This window comes from Octopus bimaculoides, chromosome 13 (assembly GCF_046866305.1).
Source record: "Octopus bimaculoides isolate indiv1 chromosome 13, ASM4686630v1, whole genome shotgun sequence".
Classification (NCBI taxonomy): Eukaryota; Metazoa; Mollusca; class Cephalopoda; order Octopoda; family Octopodidae; genus Octopus; species Octopus bimaculoides.
Window position 1 is genome coordinate 1,493,754 of NC_142940.1, and position 13,182 is coordinate 1,506,935.

The 13,182-nt window shown below is 35.2% G+C and overlaps 1 protein-coding gene across 5 annotated transcripts in view; it reads left to right on the forward strand.

The window, feature by feature from the left end:
• The window catches only part of LOC106868062 (centrosomal protein of 135 kDa), a 45,434-nt gene that overhangs the window by 3,177 nt on the left and 29,075 nt on the right, over positions 1-13,182 (forward strand). For 2 of the 5 annotated variants that reach the window (XR_016243931.1, XM_014913171.3), the window contains exons 1-5: positions 441-586; positions 1,934-2,053; positions 2,331-2,671; positions 3,332-3,499; positions 4,076-4,302. Coding sequence is in view for 2 of the 5 variants with exons in the window: in XM_014913171.3 (XP_014768657.1) it covers positions 2,362-2,671; positions 3,332-3,499; positions 4,076-4,302 (705 nt within the window). In the remaining 3 variants the exon portion in view is untranslated. Of the gene's footprint in view, positions 1-440; positions 587-1,933; positions 2,054-2,330; positions 2,672-3,331; positions 3,500-4,075; positions 4,303-5,365; positions 5,595-10,999; positions 11,676-13,182 lie in introns of those variants that run through there. The other 3 variants (XM_052972299.2, XM_052972300.2, XM_014913173.3) reach the window with 3 other exon arrangements.

Here is a 13,182-nt window from a genome sequence, read left to right on the forward strand (position 1 = left end):
GACAGACAAGTAAACAGATAGCCAGCCAGTCAGAGCCAGAGAGAGAGAGAGAGAGAGATGGACAGGTAGACTGAGAGATATAAAAAAACACCGATAGATAGATAGATAGATGGAAGGATTAGGGGAAAGATTGATGGATGGAGGAGGGGAGGATGGTTGGATGGATAAACTGTAGGATATGGGGGGAAGAGTAAGGGTTTGTGCCAGTAGTGAGTATATATAAACAGTTTAAATGGGCAATTAATTAGTTTGTTGTGATACAGATAAAAATGTCTAAATATTTCAACCAGAGCCCTTTATCAGAATGCACATCTCTAAAGTCAGATTTATCTTCTTCCAAATAGCAAAATAATTTATTTCGTTTTTGAAATATTATTTATGCAAGAAAAAAAAAAGAAAGCGGAACTTTTTACTTTGAGATACCTAATTGATGTTACACCGAAATCAATTATACTTTCCCACCGTAAAGATTTCTTTCCGCCAGTTTCAAAACAAAAACTTCACAACTTGTCCGTTCTTGTATTTTGGCGAGATCAAGTCTGTTTCTATGTCTTATTTACCAAATATAACAAATATAAAGCAATTAGTGAGTCCATTTTATTTTACGTAGCAAATAGTTTATCTTGAAATGATGATGTTTTATATATAAAAAGATTTTTACTTTTAAGAATTGTTTTGAAAACTTAATTCTATGTCATGTTTGGCTTCAGATTTCTCAGTAGTGTGGGTGTATGATACATACATACTTACATACATACATACGGAGAAAGAGAAAGAGAGATGCTGGTTATTGAAATCGTTTACTTTCTGTGAGAGCGATTATATTTCAATTATTAATAATAAAAGAAATCATTATTTTTATTATTATTGATCGTATATCTGTTACGGTATATTACAAAATATATAAAAATGTGAATAGAAAACGCAAGGACATTAAATGGTAAAAAAAAAAGGGCGCTTCAGTGTTAAAGACGGTTGCTTTTTTATGGAAATGCTCGTACCTATTTTCAAACATTAAGTTTTATGTTGCTTCAAGCCATTATATATTAATAGGATTAAGTTTGTTTCGCAATGGCTCTGAAATTGCTTCAGAACATCAATTAAAGTATTTTCTAAAGAATCAACAAACATGAATTATGTTTATAACAATAAGACCACCATTTGTGTGTTCGTTCGTTCCTTAGCTACGACGAGGTGGGTGAGACCTGGTATATCTTGAAGAGGACATCTACCGGTCATACCTATTTGTTTGCCAATTACCTGTGTGCCATATCTGAGAGGCGGCGAGCTGGCAGAAATGTTAGCGCTCCGGGCGAAATGCTTAGTGGTATTTTGTCTGTCTACGTTCTGAGTTCAAATTCCACAGAGGTCAACTTTACTTTTCATCCTTTCAGGGTCGATAAATTAAGTACCAGTTGCGTGCTGGGTCGATCTAATCGACTGACCCCCTTCCCCAAAATTTTGGGCCTTGTACCTGGAGAAGAAATGAATCATAACTCTTTCTGCTAAAGGCACAAAGTGAGCAATATTTTTGAGGGGTAGAGTTTGTGAATTAAATAGATCCCAGTATTTCACAGGTACTTTATCAAACCCTTGAGAGGATGAAAGGTGAAGCTAATATCTGTGATAGATTCGTCTGATTCTTGTCAGTATGAGAAATACATGTTCAAACAATGATGATCATTATTATTAAAGATAGCAGATTGTATAAATAAGTAATTTTATGTCTGAACAACTAAATAATATTCATTTTTTTCTTTTATAACTGAGATATAAAATGTCTTATGATATCATATTTCAAAAATCATTTGAAGATTAAAGATTATACTTATTTGATAATTAAGTCATCAGTCACTAGATTCTGTATCAACATTGTTATACACCATAACAGACCAGTTTAATTTTTACATTTTGATATTCTTGTGTTTGACAGGTAAACATCAACTGGTTCAATTCTATGCACAGACTGCAATCATGATAATTACATTCTTCATCACCAACGATTATTGGTGATAGCAGGTACATGATTTGAAGTTAGAATCTCAAGAAGTTGGTAAGTCACCTACCTTATTGTTGTTATCCATGAATCTAATAAAGAGTAGATATTTTTTATTGATTATTTCCTTGTTGGTAAATTGGGGGAACTCTGGTGTGTTTGTGGAAGGCAGCACATAAATACATTCTTGATGGTTTATGGAGACTATTCTTGGAATGAAGAAACTGCTTTACAACATGGGACAAGACAAAAGAAATCATTATAAATTTATTTTTCTCACTTTTAATTAGCAATAAATTAACATTGATTCTATAATTATATTTCTAACTTCCAGATTGACATTGATATTTAAGTATCATTTGAAAATGTCGTCAAAAGAAACAATAAATACATCTGAGAAGTTGAAGAATCTGCGGCGGCGGTTGGAGCAGCTTGGTTATAAGGATTCTCTTGGAATTGAATCTTTGCCATTGGTTGAACGGTTGTTTGTGGACCTGCTGAAGACAATTGAAGATCTTCGTAAGATCAAAGTAGAACATTCCAGAAAAAGTGATGCAGAAGATCCAACAATTGTTGACTCCTATAAAAATGATAATGCTAAATTGGTTAAAGAGAATAATGCTTTAAATTTGAAACTTCTTAAAGCAACAGAACAAAATAATACTGCTATGAAAGGTTTGTACAAATAGTTTACTCAGTTATTATTATTATTATTCCTTAATTCTTGATCAGATTATTGAGCATAACTTTAGGTTAAATATCTATCACATTTGTTCAAACTATTTATCATTGTGCAATTAACAGCTTCATTTCATTCAGCCATCACACTTTCTGTTCAATGCTTTTGTTTTCCTATCATGCAACTTCACACTTCATAAACAAGCACCATCCAATCTAACCTTTACTTAAAGTGAGCATTTCTTAGTTTCTAGTAAAGATAATAACTCCTTGAACTCAGACCCCTTGTTCTTACTCTGGCTGCTTTGGAACACCCTTTTCCACTGCTAATTAGGGTATCTAGGTAAGACAGGCTTTCAACCTCTTCTCAAGAACCCTCTGAATATCTGCGAAAATTTATTCCATGGGTGCCCCTATCTGCTATATTTAAAGTTCTTCTTCTCTGTCAGGGATTTTGTGTAGCCATACTTTACATTGGGTGTACCTTATGGTATTTCTACCCCCCCCCCCCTTTTGCATATCAAGTATGGCCACTGTCCAGATGGATGGACAATGGCTGACATCTTACCGAAGCAGTTATTTTTAGAGATAGTGGTACCACTTAGATGTAGAATAAAATTATATTTTAGATTGTTATATCTATATTTTGCTTTACAGATCTCAAGTCTTCCCTGCGAAAATCTGAGCACACACTTGCAGATATAAAGTTCTTAAACAATCAATATTTACATAAGATAAAGTTATTGGAGAAAGAATCTAAAGAAAAATCAGACAGAATTCAACAACTGCAAGAGAAAAACTTCCATGCTGTGGTTCAAACCCCAGGTCAGTGGATTTTTTAATACATTTTTATATATAATCTTTTAACTGTTTCCAGTTATTGGTCTGTGGCCATGCTACAACACCTATTTCCTAGGGTTTTAGTTAAACATATTAACTCCAACTTATTCTATCGACTCTGTTTCTCAAATCACTAGATTGTGTTTTTGATATAAAGAAATGTAATTCAACAGACCTATTTTTTTTCTACCATGCTACCAGACATAATCAAAGACTCATATATATATATATATATATATATATATATATATTAGATAGATAGATAGATAGAAATATATATAGCATTGCCATCATACAAGTAGTGTTATTTCTTTCCAGTCTTCCTGGAAACTTGTGGTTAGGAAGCAAGCTTCTTACCACACATCCACTCTTGTGCTTATATGTATGTATATATATATATATATATATATATTTACATACATGTATGTCACCACTGCCTGACATCTAGACATCTTAAGGTGGTGCCCCAGTATGGCTGCAGTCCAATGACTAAGATGAGTACAAGACACTTCTCTCTGTCAGGAAGTTGTGTGAACAACTTTGCTTTCTTCTGGTTTTTAGGTGGCAAAAAGAAGAATATTCCGTTCCGTCGGCAGCGTATGGTGGTTGATTGCCTGATACCTCCAGCAGAACCTGATTTACCATCTCCGCCTCCAGTTCCTGATCCATATATAGCAGATATGCTGGAAACAGCCGATAAACGGATTGCAGAAAATGAGGGACAAATTACAGAATTGAAAGACAACAATGAATTATTGGAAAGTAAATTGGAGGCTTTTAAGGAACAGGTATTGGTTTGCTCTAGTTTTCATATACACATTTGTCTGTCTGCGTGTGTAGTTATATATATTTAAATTTCCTTGGGAATAACACAATCTATTTTACATGTTAAACCAAATCATCATCGTTTAACGTCCGCCTTCCATGCTAGCATGGGTTGGACGATTTGATTGAGGACTGGTGAACCAGAGACTGCACTGGGCTCCAATCTGATCTGGCAGAGTTTCTACAGCTGGATGCCCTTCCTAACGCCAACCACTCCAAGAGTGTAGTGGGTGCTTTTATGTGCCACCAGCACGAGGGCCAGTCAGGCGGTACTGGCAATGGCCACGCTCAAGTGGTGTTTTTTACGTGACACATGCACAGGAGTCAGTCCAGTGGCACTGGCAACTACCTCGCTCGAATGTTTTGTTCATGTGCCACCAGCACAAGTGCCAGTAAGGCGACGCTCGTAACGATCATGCTCAAATGGTGCTTTTTACGTTCCACCGTCATGGAAGCCAGACAGCTGCCCTGGCAATGAACGCGCTTGGACAGTGCTGTTAGTGCCCCACTGGCACGGGTGCCAGTCATCGAATTTGGTTCAGTTTCGATTCCACTTGCCCTCCCATCTTTGGTTTCCAAACTTTTGGGACTCCATTATCCAATATATTTCTGTTGATAAGTTGGTGAACAGAGGTGTGGAGGGGGTGGGTGGGAGGAGAGGTAACTTGCAGTAATGTTAGTCTTTAATAAATGCAAATATTTTTGGAAAGCGCTGGAAATTTCAAGGCCTCCTACACTATCCCCTTTTTTTTAATTGTCCCCTGAGGACTACTACTACTTCTACTACTACTACCACCACCACCACCACCACCACCACCATCGCCACCACCACCACCACCATCACTGGATAAATAAATTGCATAGTCAACAGTGACTGTTATATCATAGGACTTACCTCCCTTACATGTCTGATCATTTTCGTTAATATTATTATTATTATTATTATTATTATTATTATTATTATTCTACAGCAGTAAGCTCTGTAGAAAAGAGAGGGCTTGTCCAAACTTGTAACCTCTCTCTATTGATTGTTTGTTCTATATTCTCTTCTTATATCTTTCTTTTCTCTCCCCTCCACCTAATCTGTGTGTGTCCTTGTGTGTGAGAGTGTGTATATTTGTATGTATGTAAAGGAATTCTTCACTCCACACTACATATCTCCATATATCCCCCCCCCACCGCTGTCAATCCCACTAAATAAGAACTTTGTCTTAGCAATAAGATATTTTCAATTCAATACATAAACCATTCATGGGTAGGTGGTTGTTTTCTTCTTTTTCTCCGTTGATACACTGTTCATAATTAGTAAAAGTACCAAAAGAAAAGTTTGCTTTATTGTTATTATTATTGTTATTATTATTATTATTATTATTATTATTTAATTGTGAATAGTTTTGTTTTGTCAAAAACTAAAGTTGGAAAACTTTAGAAGTAAGTTTTGAAATCTCTCTTGTGTTTCACTTAATGGCCGACCAACAGCAAGTGTGGTCTTGTAGTGGAAAGCAAGACTAAACTTCAGATTTAAGCCCTTTAAAAAAGAAAAACTTAGAATAGTTTAATAAAGAACTTTTATTTTACCATCCTTCTCAGTAATATTTTTTGATGGCATCACCATTCTCTCAAATGTCTCGTTCTGATTATTTCAACCTTGTTTCTGCTTTTTCTTTTTCTTTTTCATTTTGTTAACAAAATTGTTTTAAAAGTTTGACAACAATATTTAAGTTTCCTGAAGGTAAAAAGCAGTTTCAATTTAGTGGTGTATATAAGTGTGTGTGTGTTTCTTCTTTTACTTCTTTCAGTCATTTGACTGCGGCCTTGCTGGAGCACCGTCTTTAGTCGAGCAAATCGACCCCAGGACTTATTTTTTTGTAAGCCCAGTACTTATTCTATCGGTCTCTTTGCTGAACTGCTAAGTTACAGGGATATAAACACACCAGTATCGGTTGTCAAGCGATGTTGGGAAGACAAAGATACACAAATATATACACACACATACATACATACATATTATAGGCTTCTTTCATTTTCCATCTATCAAATCCACTCACAAGGCTTTGGTCAGCCCAAGGCTATAGTAGAAGACACTTGCCCAAGGTGTCATGCAGTGGGATTGAACTCGGAACCATGTGGTTGGGAAGCAAGCTACTTACCACACAGCCTCTCTTGCACCTGTGTGTGTATAATCTAGAGGAATATCTATGAAGATAATAAAAAATAAAATTGTATATATTACTAATTAATTATAACGATGTTTATTAAGATATTTATTAATTTATTTCAACCAGCAAATAATTGTTCCTTCATTAGTACTTCTCAATCGTTATTTTATTAATTAGTTGAAAATTTATTTAACATTTTATTTCAGTGAAGATAATCAGTTGTCTTGTTGCATGTGATTATATTTAGGCTGTTAATTAGTTGTAAATTAATTAGTGTTTTATTTCAGTCAAAGTAATCCGTTATTTCATATATGTATATTTAAAATTTGATTAAACTAATTTAAGATTAAAGTTTATATGAATTGTGAAAATTATCTTTAATGAAACATCACCTGTAAACTACATCTTTTCGAGTTTTCATTTTCAGCATTTTAGTCTTTATTCTTAATTTTAATTAATTCATAATTAACATGACTTACAGATAGAGTAATTAAATATAGCAGTCATTGTGAAGGTAGCTGCTAAAAAAATTATATTCTATTACAAGTGTTTTAAAAAAAAGTCAACTTTTCTAAAGCTTGTCTTTAAAATTCTATTTTGACTAATATCCATATTGACACTACACACATGCTTTGTATCTTTGGTTACACATTCAGGTGTGTGAGGGATGTCTGCCCTAGGTAACCTAGGATACAAATAAGGTTGTGTCACTATGTGTGTGTGTGTAATCAAACAAATGGGTTTGTGATTCTATAGAAAAATGAGAAATTCTTTGTAGTAAAGTGTTTTAATATTGAAATACATTCATGAAGTAAATTCTTTATTTATCTTATATGTATGCTGTTAAAATATAAAATAATATAGAATTAAAATGTTACATAATTAAAATATAACTTATAATAATGATATAATATATTATAAAATATATATTGTATTGCAATTAAAATATAATATAAGAAAGATATACCATAAAACTGATTATAAATGTTGGCATTAAATATAGCATCTAAACCAAAAGACATCTTCACAAAAGGTCCTGTCCACCCGCGTGTGTGTGATTTGTATTATTTGTAGCATAAAATTTATATTTTCATATTAGGAGATGTTCACATTGAAATATATTTCTGTTGTTTTCTACAGACCTCTTGGAGGGATTTTGGTCTGTTACATCAGACTAAGAAACTCCTATCAGTTACGTTAATGACTTTGCTGTTTACAGCAGGGGTCTGTGGTTTATCTGTGCAACAATAATATGGATCTGCTCCATAAAACCGGTTCTCTATAGTTCTACTAAATATGGACACATATATATATATATATATATATATATATGTGTGTGTGTATATAAAATCACACACACACACACACATGTATGTGTGTGTGGTCTTTTTCTTGTTCTGGTCAGTGGTAACCCCCACCTCCCAGCAATACTCTCTGGCTCTCTCTCTCTCTCTCTCTTTAAACTGAATTAGTATAATTACAGAGCAGGTTCTTAATTGTAAAAATACTTATGTAATTAAGAAATGCCATTACATAAACAGTTTTAGTAATTACAGAAAACCTCTCCAGGTCACCCTGTTTTGGCAGGTCTGTAATTAAACGAGTTCCAACAGTGACCATCACATTGTGTTCTTATTTTTTTGAAGGAAGAGAGTATCTTGGAGTACATTATTTAGTGTGTATCTACAGCAAAACACTCATGTCTGTTCCCTTGATTTAAAGTTGAGAGATTTACCTCACCTGGCGCAAAGCCACACCCCTTCACATACACCTCCCACTTCCCAGTTGAGGGATTTTTGTCTTGTAAGGTATGTGGTGACCTGGTCGATGCTGGTGCCACATAAAAAGCATTGGTGATGGTGCCATGTAAAAGCCACCGGTGCCTTGTAAAAAGCACGCAGTACATTCTGTGAAGTGGTTAGCATTAGGAAGGGCATCCAACTGTAGAAACCTGCCAGAATGGACAATGAAACCTGGTGCTGCCCCTGGCCTGGCCAGCTCCTGTCTAACCATCCAACCCATGCCAGCACAGAAGACGGACGTTAAATGATGATGATGATAATGATGATGATATAATTTGAGGGAGATTTAGCTGCTATTTCTAGCAGCTTGTATGACTATATAAAGACGCCTTCATTGACTTTAATTAGTCATTAATGAATGTTGTGTTGTTAGCTTCTCATTTACAGCCTTATGTATCCACTCTCCCTCTCCTGCATCGTTAGTCAAGTCACTTAACTCACATTTACACATCAATGGAACATACTTCATCCACTTCATGGAGGCATCATCAATGCAGGAGTCTCTCAGCAGTTGCATGATCTGCTAGAAATACCAACCAAATCTCCCTCAAAATTACACCTTATGTTCATTTGTTGGAATTGAGGAAATATTCAGGTGTAGCTGTGTGATTAAGAAGTTCTCTTTCCAGTCACATGGTTTTGGGTTCAGTCCCACTGCATGGCATTTTGGGCAAAAGTCTTTTACTCTAACCCTGGGCTGAACAAACTCTTGTGATCAAATTTGGAAAATGGAAACTAAAAAAGCCCATTGTATGTGTGTGTGTGTGTGTGTGTGTTTCCCTGTTTTGACATCATGTGATGTAGGAGCATGGGGCAATAATGCCTTTCCTGGAAACAGGTGGAGGTTGGTGACAAGAAAGGCATCCAGCCATGGTTGTTGTCTAGTGCCCAGTTGACTCCACTTACTGTCTCTTAAATGAGAATTAATCTAATTAACCATAAGAATTCATTAGTTGTTTCTGTATTATAATTATAGATATATATATATGTGTGTGTGTATATATACTCACACACACATACATGTACATGTGTGTATATGTGTGTGTATATATATATATACACACGTATGTATCTGTGTGTATGTGTATTGCGAGAAATGTGCAGCAACTTAGTCTAGTCATGTTTCATACTATACCCATTCACATTTGCTGTTGATGTGTGTATGTTTGTACACACACACACACACACACACACACACACAATAGGTTGACTGCTTACAACATGTCTTGGCATGTTGATGGTCTGAAACTTTCTGATATATCAAATTTTGGTTTGCTTTTTTCATTGATGCTAAACACAATTGCATTCCATGTTATACACTTTGATATATTGTACACTTATGTGTGTGTATAAATGCTTGTATATGTATTGAGAGTGTATGTGTGTATATATATATATATATATTTGTTCATAGGTAGGGGACAACACTTGTTGACTGATGTTTTGTCAATCAACCTAACAAGCGAGGAAAGCTAAAGTTGACCTCAACAGAATTTGAGCTTAGCATGAAAGGATTTCAGTAAATAATCCAAAGTATTTAGTGTGTGTGTGTGTGTGTGTAGGGGGCAATGTATCTTCCAGTTCAATGTCTATGATGATGATGATAATAATAATAATAATAATAATAATAATAATTATTATTATTATTATTATTATTATTATTTCATTTATTGGCAGAGTCAACCTTGGTGGAATTCGAACTCAGAACGTAAAGATGGATGAAATACTACTAAGCATTTTGCCTGGTATGCTAACGATTTTGTCAGCTTGCCATCTTAATAATAATAATAATAATAATAATAATAATAATAACAACCTTTATAATAATAACCCTTATAATAATTATAATCTTAACTAAGTCTTATTCTCGTATAAAATATATCCATTGATCAGCTGAGACAAAGGAAAGGTAAAATTGCTTAGAAAAATTTATTGATTTCTAATTCACGACTTATTGATTTTGAACATATGTGCAGGGGTAGGAGGCATGTAGTTATTGATTAAATCCTTACCAGTAACACACTGGTACCTCTCTACACTCAAAATAAGGCTGGTTATTACTATGAATATGGTGCTTGTGTATCCAAAAACCTAGTCTTCAGCAGTGTATTATAACAGTGCAAGTAATATAGATATGTGTGTGGCTTAAGTTAAGGCGTGTAGCTTAGTGGTTTGGTCATGAGTTCGATTCCCAGTGGCACGTTGTATCCTTGAGCAAGACACTTCATTTTGCAATTGCTCCAGTCCGATGAGTTGTACCCGTAATTTCCAAAGGGCCAGCCTTGTCACATTCTGTGTCATGCTGAATCTCCTTGACAACTACATCAAAGATACGTGTGTCTGTGGAGTACTCAGCCAGTTTCATGTGAATTTCATGAGCTGGCTGTTCCATTGATCAGATCAACGGGAATCCTGGTGGTCGTAACCGATGGAGTTCCGGTTCTATTGGATTGCTTATCAATGCTCAGCTTAGTTTCTCAGGCCAAACAGAGTGTGATAAGCGGTTGCTTGGTTGTTGAAGAGAGGTGGTAGGGTGGGGTGGGACCCGGACACTCTACCTTCCTCTTCCCCAAAACACACACACACAGAAACAAAGCAAAAACTCTTGAGACTTTTACACTGAACTCATTATTGAGTGATTAATTGATTTTATAGTATTTACAGTTGCCACACCCCCCTACTTTTACACTTAGTTGCTGTTTTGTACACACACGTATCTATGTGTGCGTATGACTGGCATTCTTCGCTCATGCTTGTTGTTATTGTTGTAGTAACGGTAGAGTACAGTGTTTTTCATGATCAAGTTCATCTGGGATATAGATTTTAAAAAAACACTAAAGAGGCTGATGGTGATGATGATGATGATGCTGATGGCTGCTCTATTGATTTATATAAGAAAGCCCTACTAAACAAATGCTAAACATTGATCAGTTATTGACTCTTTCACACACTCTCTCTCTCTCGACTGTGTAGCATTCTTGTTTTTGTGTTATGAATGATTGAGTTTAACATTTTTAGGTGTGAAACCTACATAGAAAACGATCTGCAAATGTAATAATCTCGTCATCTTCATCATTAGACATAGAGAGAGAGGTGTGAGGGAGAGGTTTGACCTGCATGTGGACCTGGGCTGTGGGGTCTGGTCTATGCGTGCGCACTTGCACTTGTTGCAAATTGCTGAGAAGTTTTGTCAAACTACTGATCGAAGTCACAGTGCTCCAGCAGGGCTGTTGTCATTTCTTCAAGGAATGGTCGTCTGTGGAAAGCTCAGCATTCACTTGATCTCACAACCAATGGATTTAATCTTCTTTTACAAATTGTTTTGGATGGTATTGTGAAAGCTGGTAACAGCTGGTGGAATGACACACACTGTAGGTAGGTATATGCACACATCCATTCACACACACACACACACACTTAGTGCGAAAGGTTCCAGCTATTGGTATACCACACTGTAAATGGTGGGTATGGGCACATACAGACATGCATGTGGCTTGACTGACTGAAGCTTCAGAGTCACTGTCAACAACATTCACGTTTCTCCCTCCCCCACCGCTTGACAACCAGTGTTGGTGTATTTATGTCATTGTAACTTAGCAGTTTGGCAAAAGAGATTGATAGAATAACTATCAGGCTTTACAAAAAGATAATACGTACTGGACTTGATTTATTCAAGTAAAATCCTTTGAGGTGGTGCCCCAGCATGGCCACAGTCTAATGAGTGAAACAAATAAAAGATATATATATATATACATATATATATATATATATATATATATATATACATATATACATATACACACACACATATACATACACACGCACTAGTAAATTAAGTTTTGGAGGATGTTTAAGTGGATCTTAATGAATTCATTAACAGTGAAACCTGTCCGTTTGTCCTCATCACAAACTACTTGAAAAGGCCCTCAATTGAGACCCTAATTCTAAAGCAAGTTTAAATACATAACAATATGACTATTTATATGTATTTCCTTTTTATTTGTTTCCAATCAATTTTGGATGTTTGTGGTTTTTGCACAAATCACTTTACCCCATGAAAATGATGAATTATTAAATATCTTTATATTGTAGTGATCATACAAAATGGCTATAAATGTTTTCGTTTTTGTGTGTTTGTGTTCTTAAATAACTAATCAGACTCTCCCACAATTGATTTTATGTAAGATCTCAGTTCAAGTTTGCAAACAGCTACAATTGTCATTTATCTTTATATTGATTTCTTCTTTGACCAACCCCGAAAACTCAACTTTTTTGCTATTTAAATGCTGTATGTATATTTGATTAATTCATATTTGATTAATTCATATCCAGCATCTGAGGTGGATAAATAATTAGTGTGCCTGTAAAGTTTTAGAATTCAGTTTTGATGCAGTGGAAAATTGAGATGTGCAGAAATATGGCCACATATACACACATATATATATGCCAGTCCTCTTTATGTGTCAATTTTCCATGTGATTCTTGTGACTTATTGATCAAGTGTGAGAGATTTTAACGAACCTGTTACTATGTCTGAATACTGGATGATTGGTAAAAGGAAACTGTGATCATCGTCGTTGTCATTTAACATCTACTTTTCCATGCTTTCATGGGTCAGGCACAATTTGTTAAAGTAGATTTCTACAGCCAGATGCTCTTCCTGTCACCAACCCATACCTCCTGTCTCCAAAGAAGGTAATTTTTCCCAATGACCAGACATGTTTTAATAGAAGATAGGAAAAGGACACTACTTTCATGACAGTGACACTCAGGGGAAAATTCCAAGGGGTGTCTTCTGAATGAAGAACATAAGTTAAGTCCTGGCTAACATACTTAATGTGATAAGCTATGTGTAAAAATTGCAATTGTTTATTACATTTGT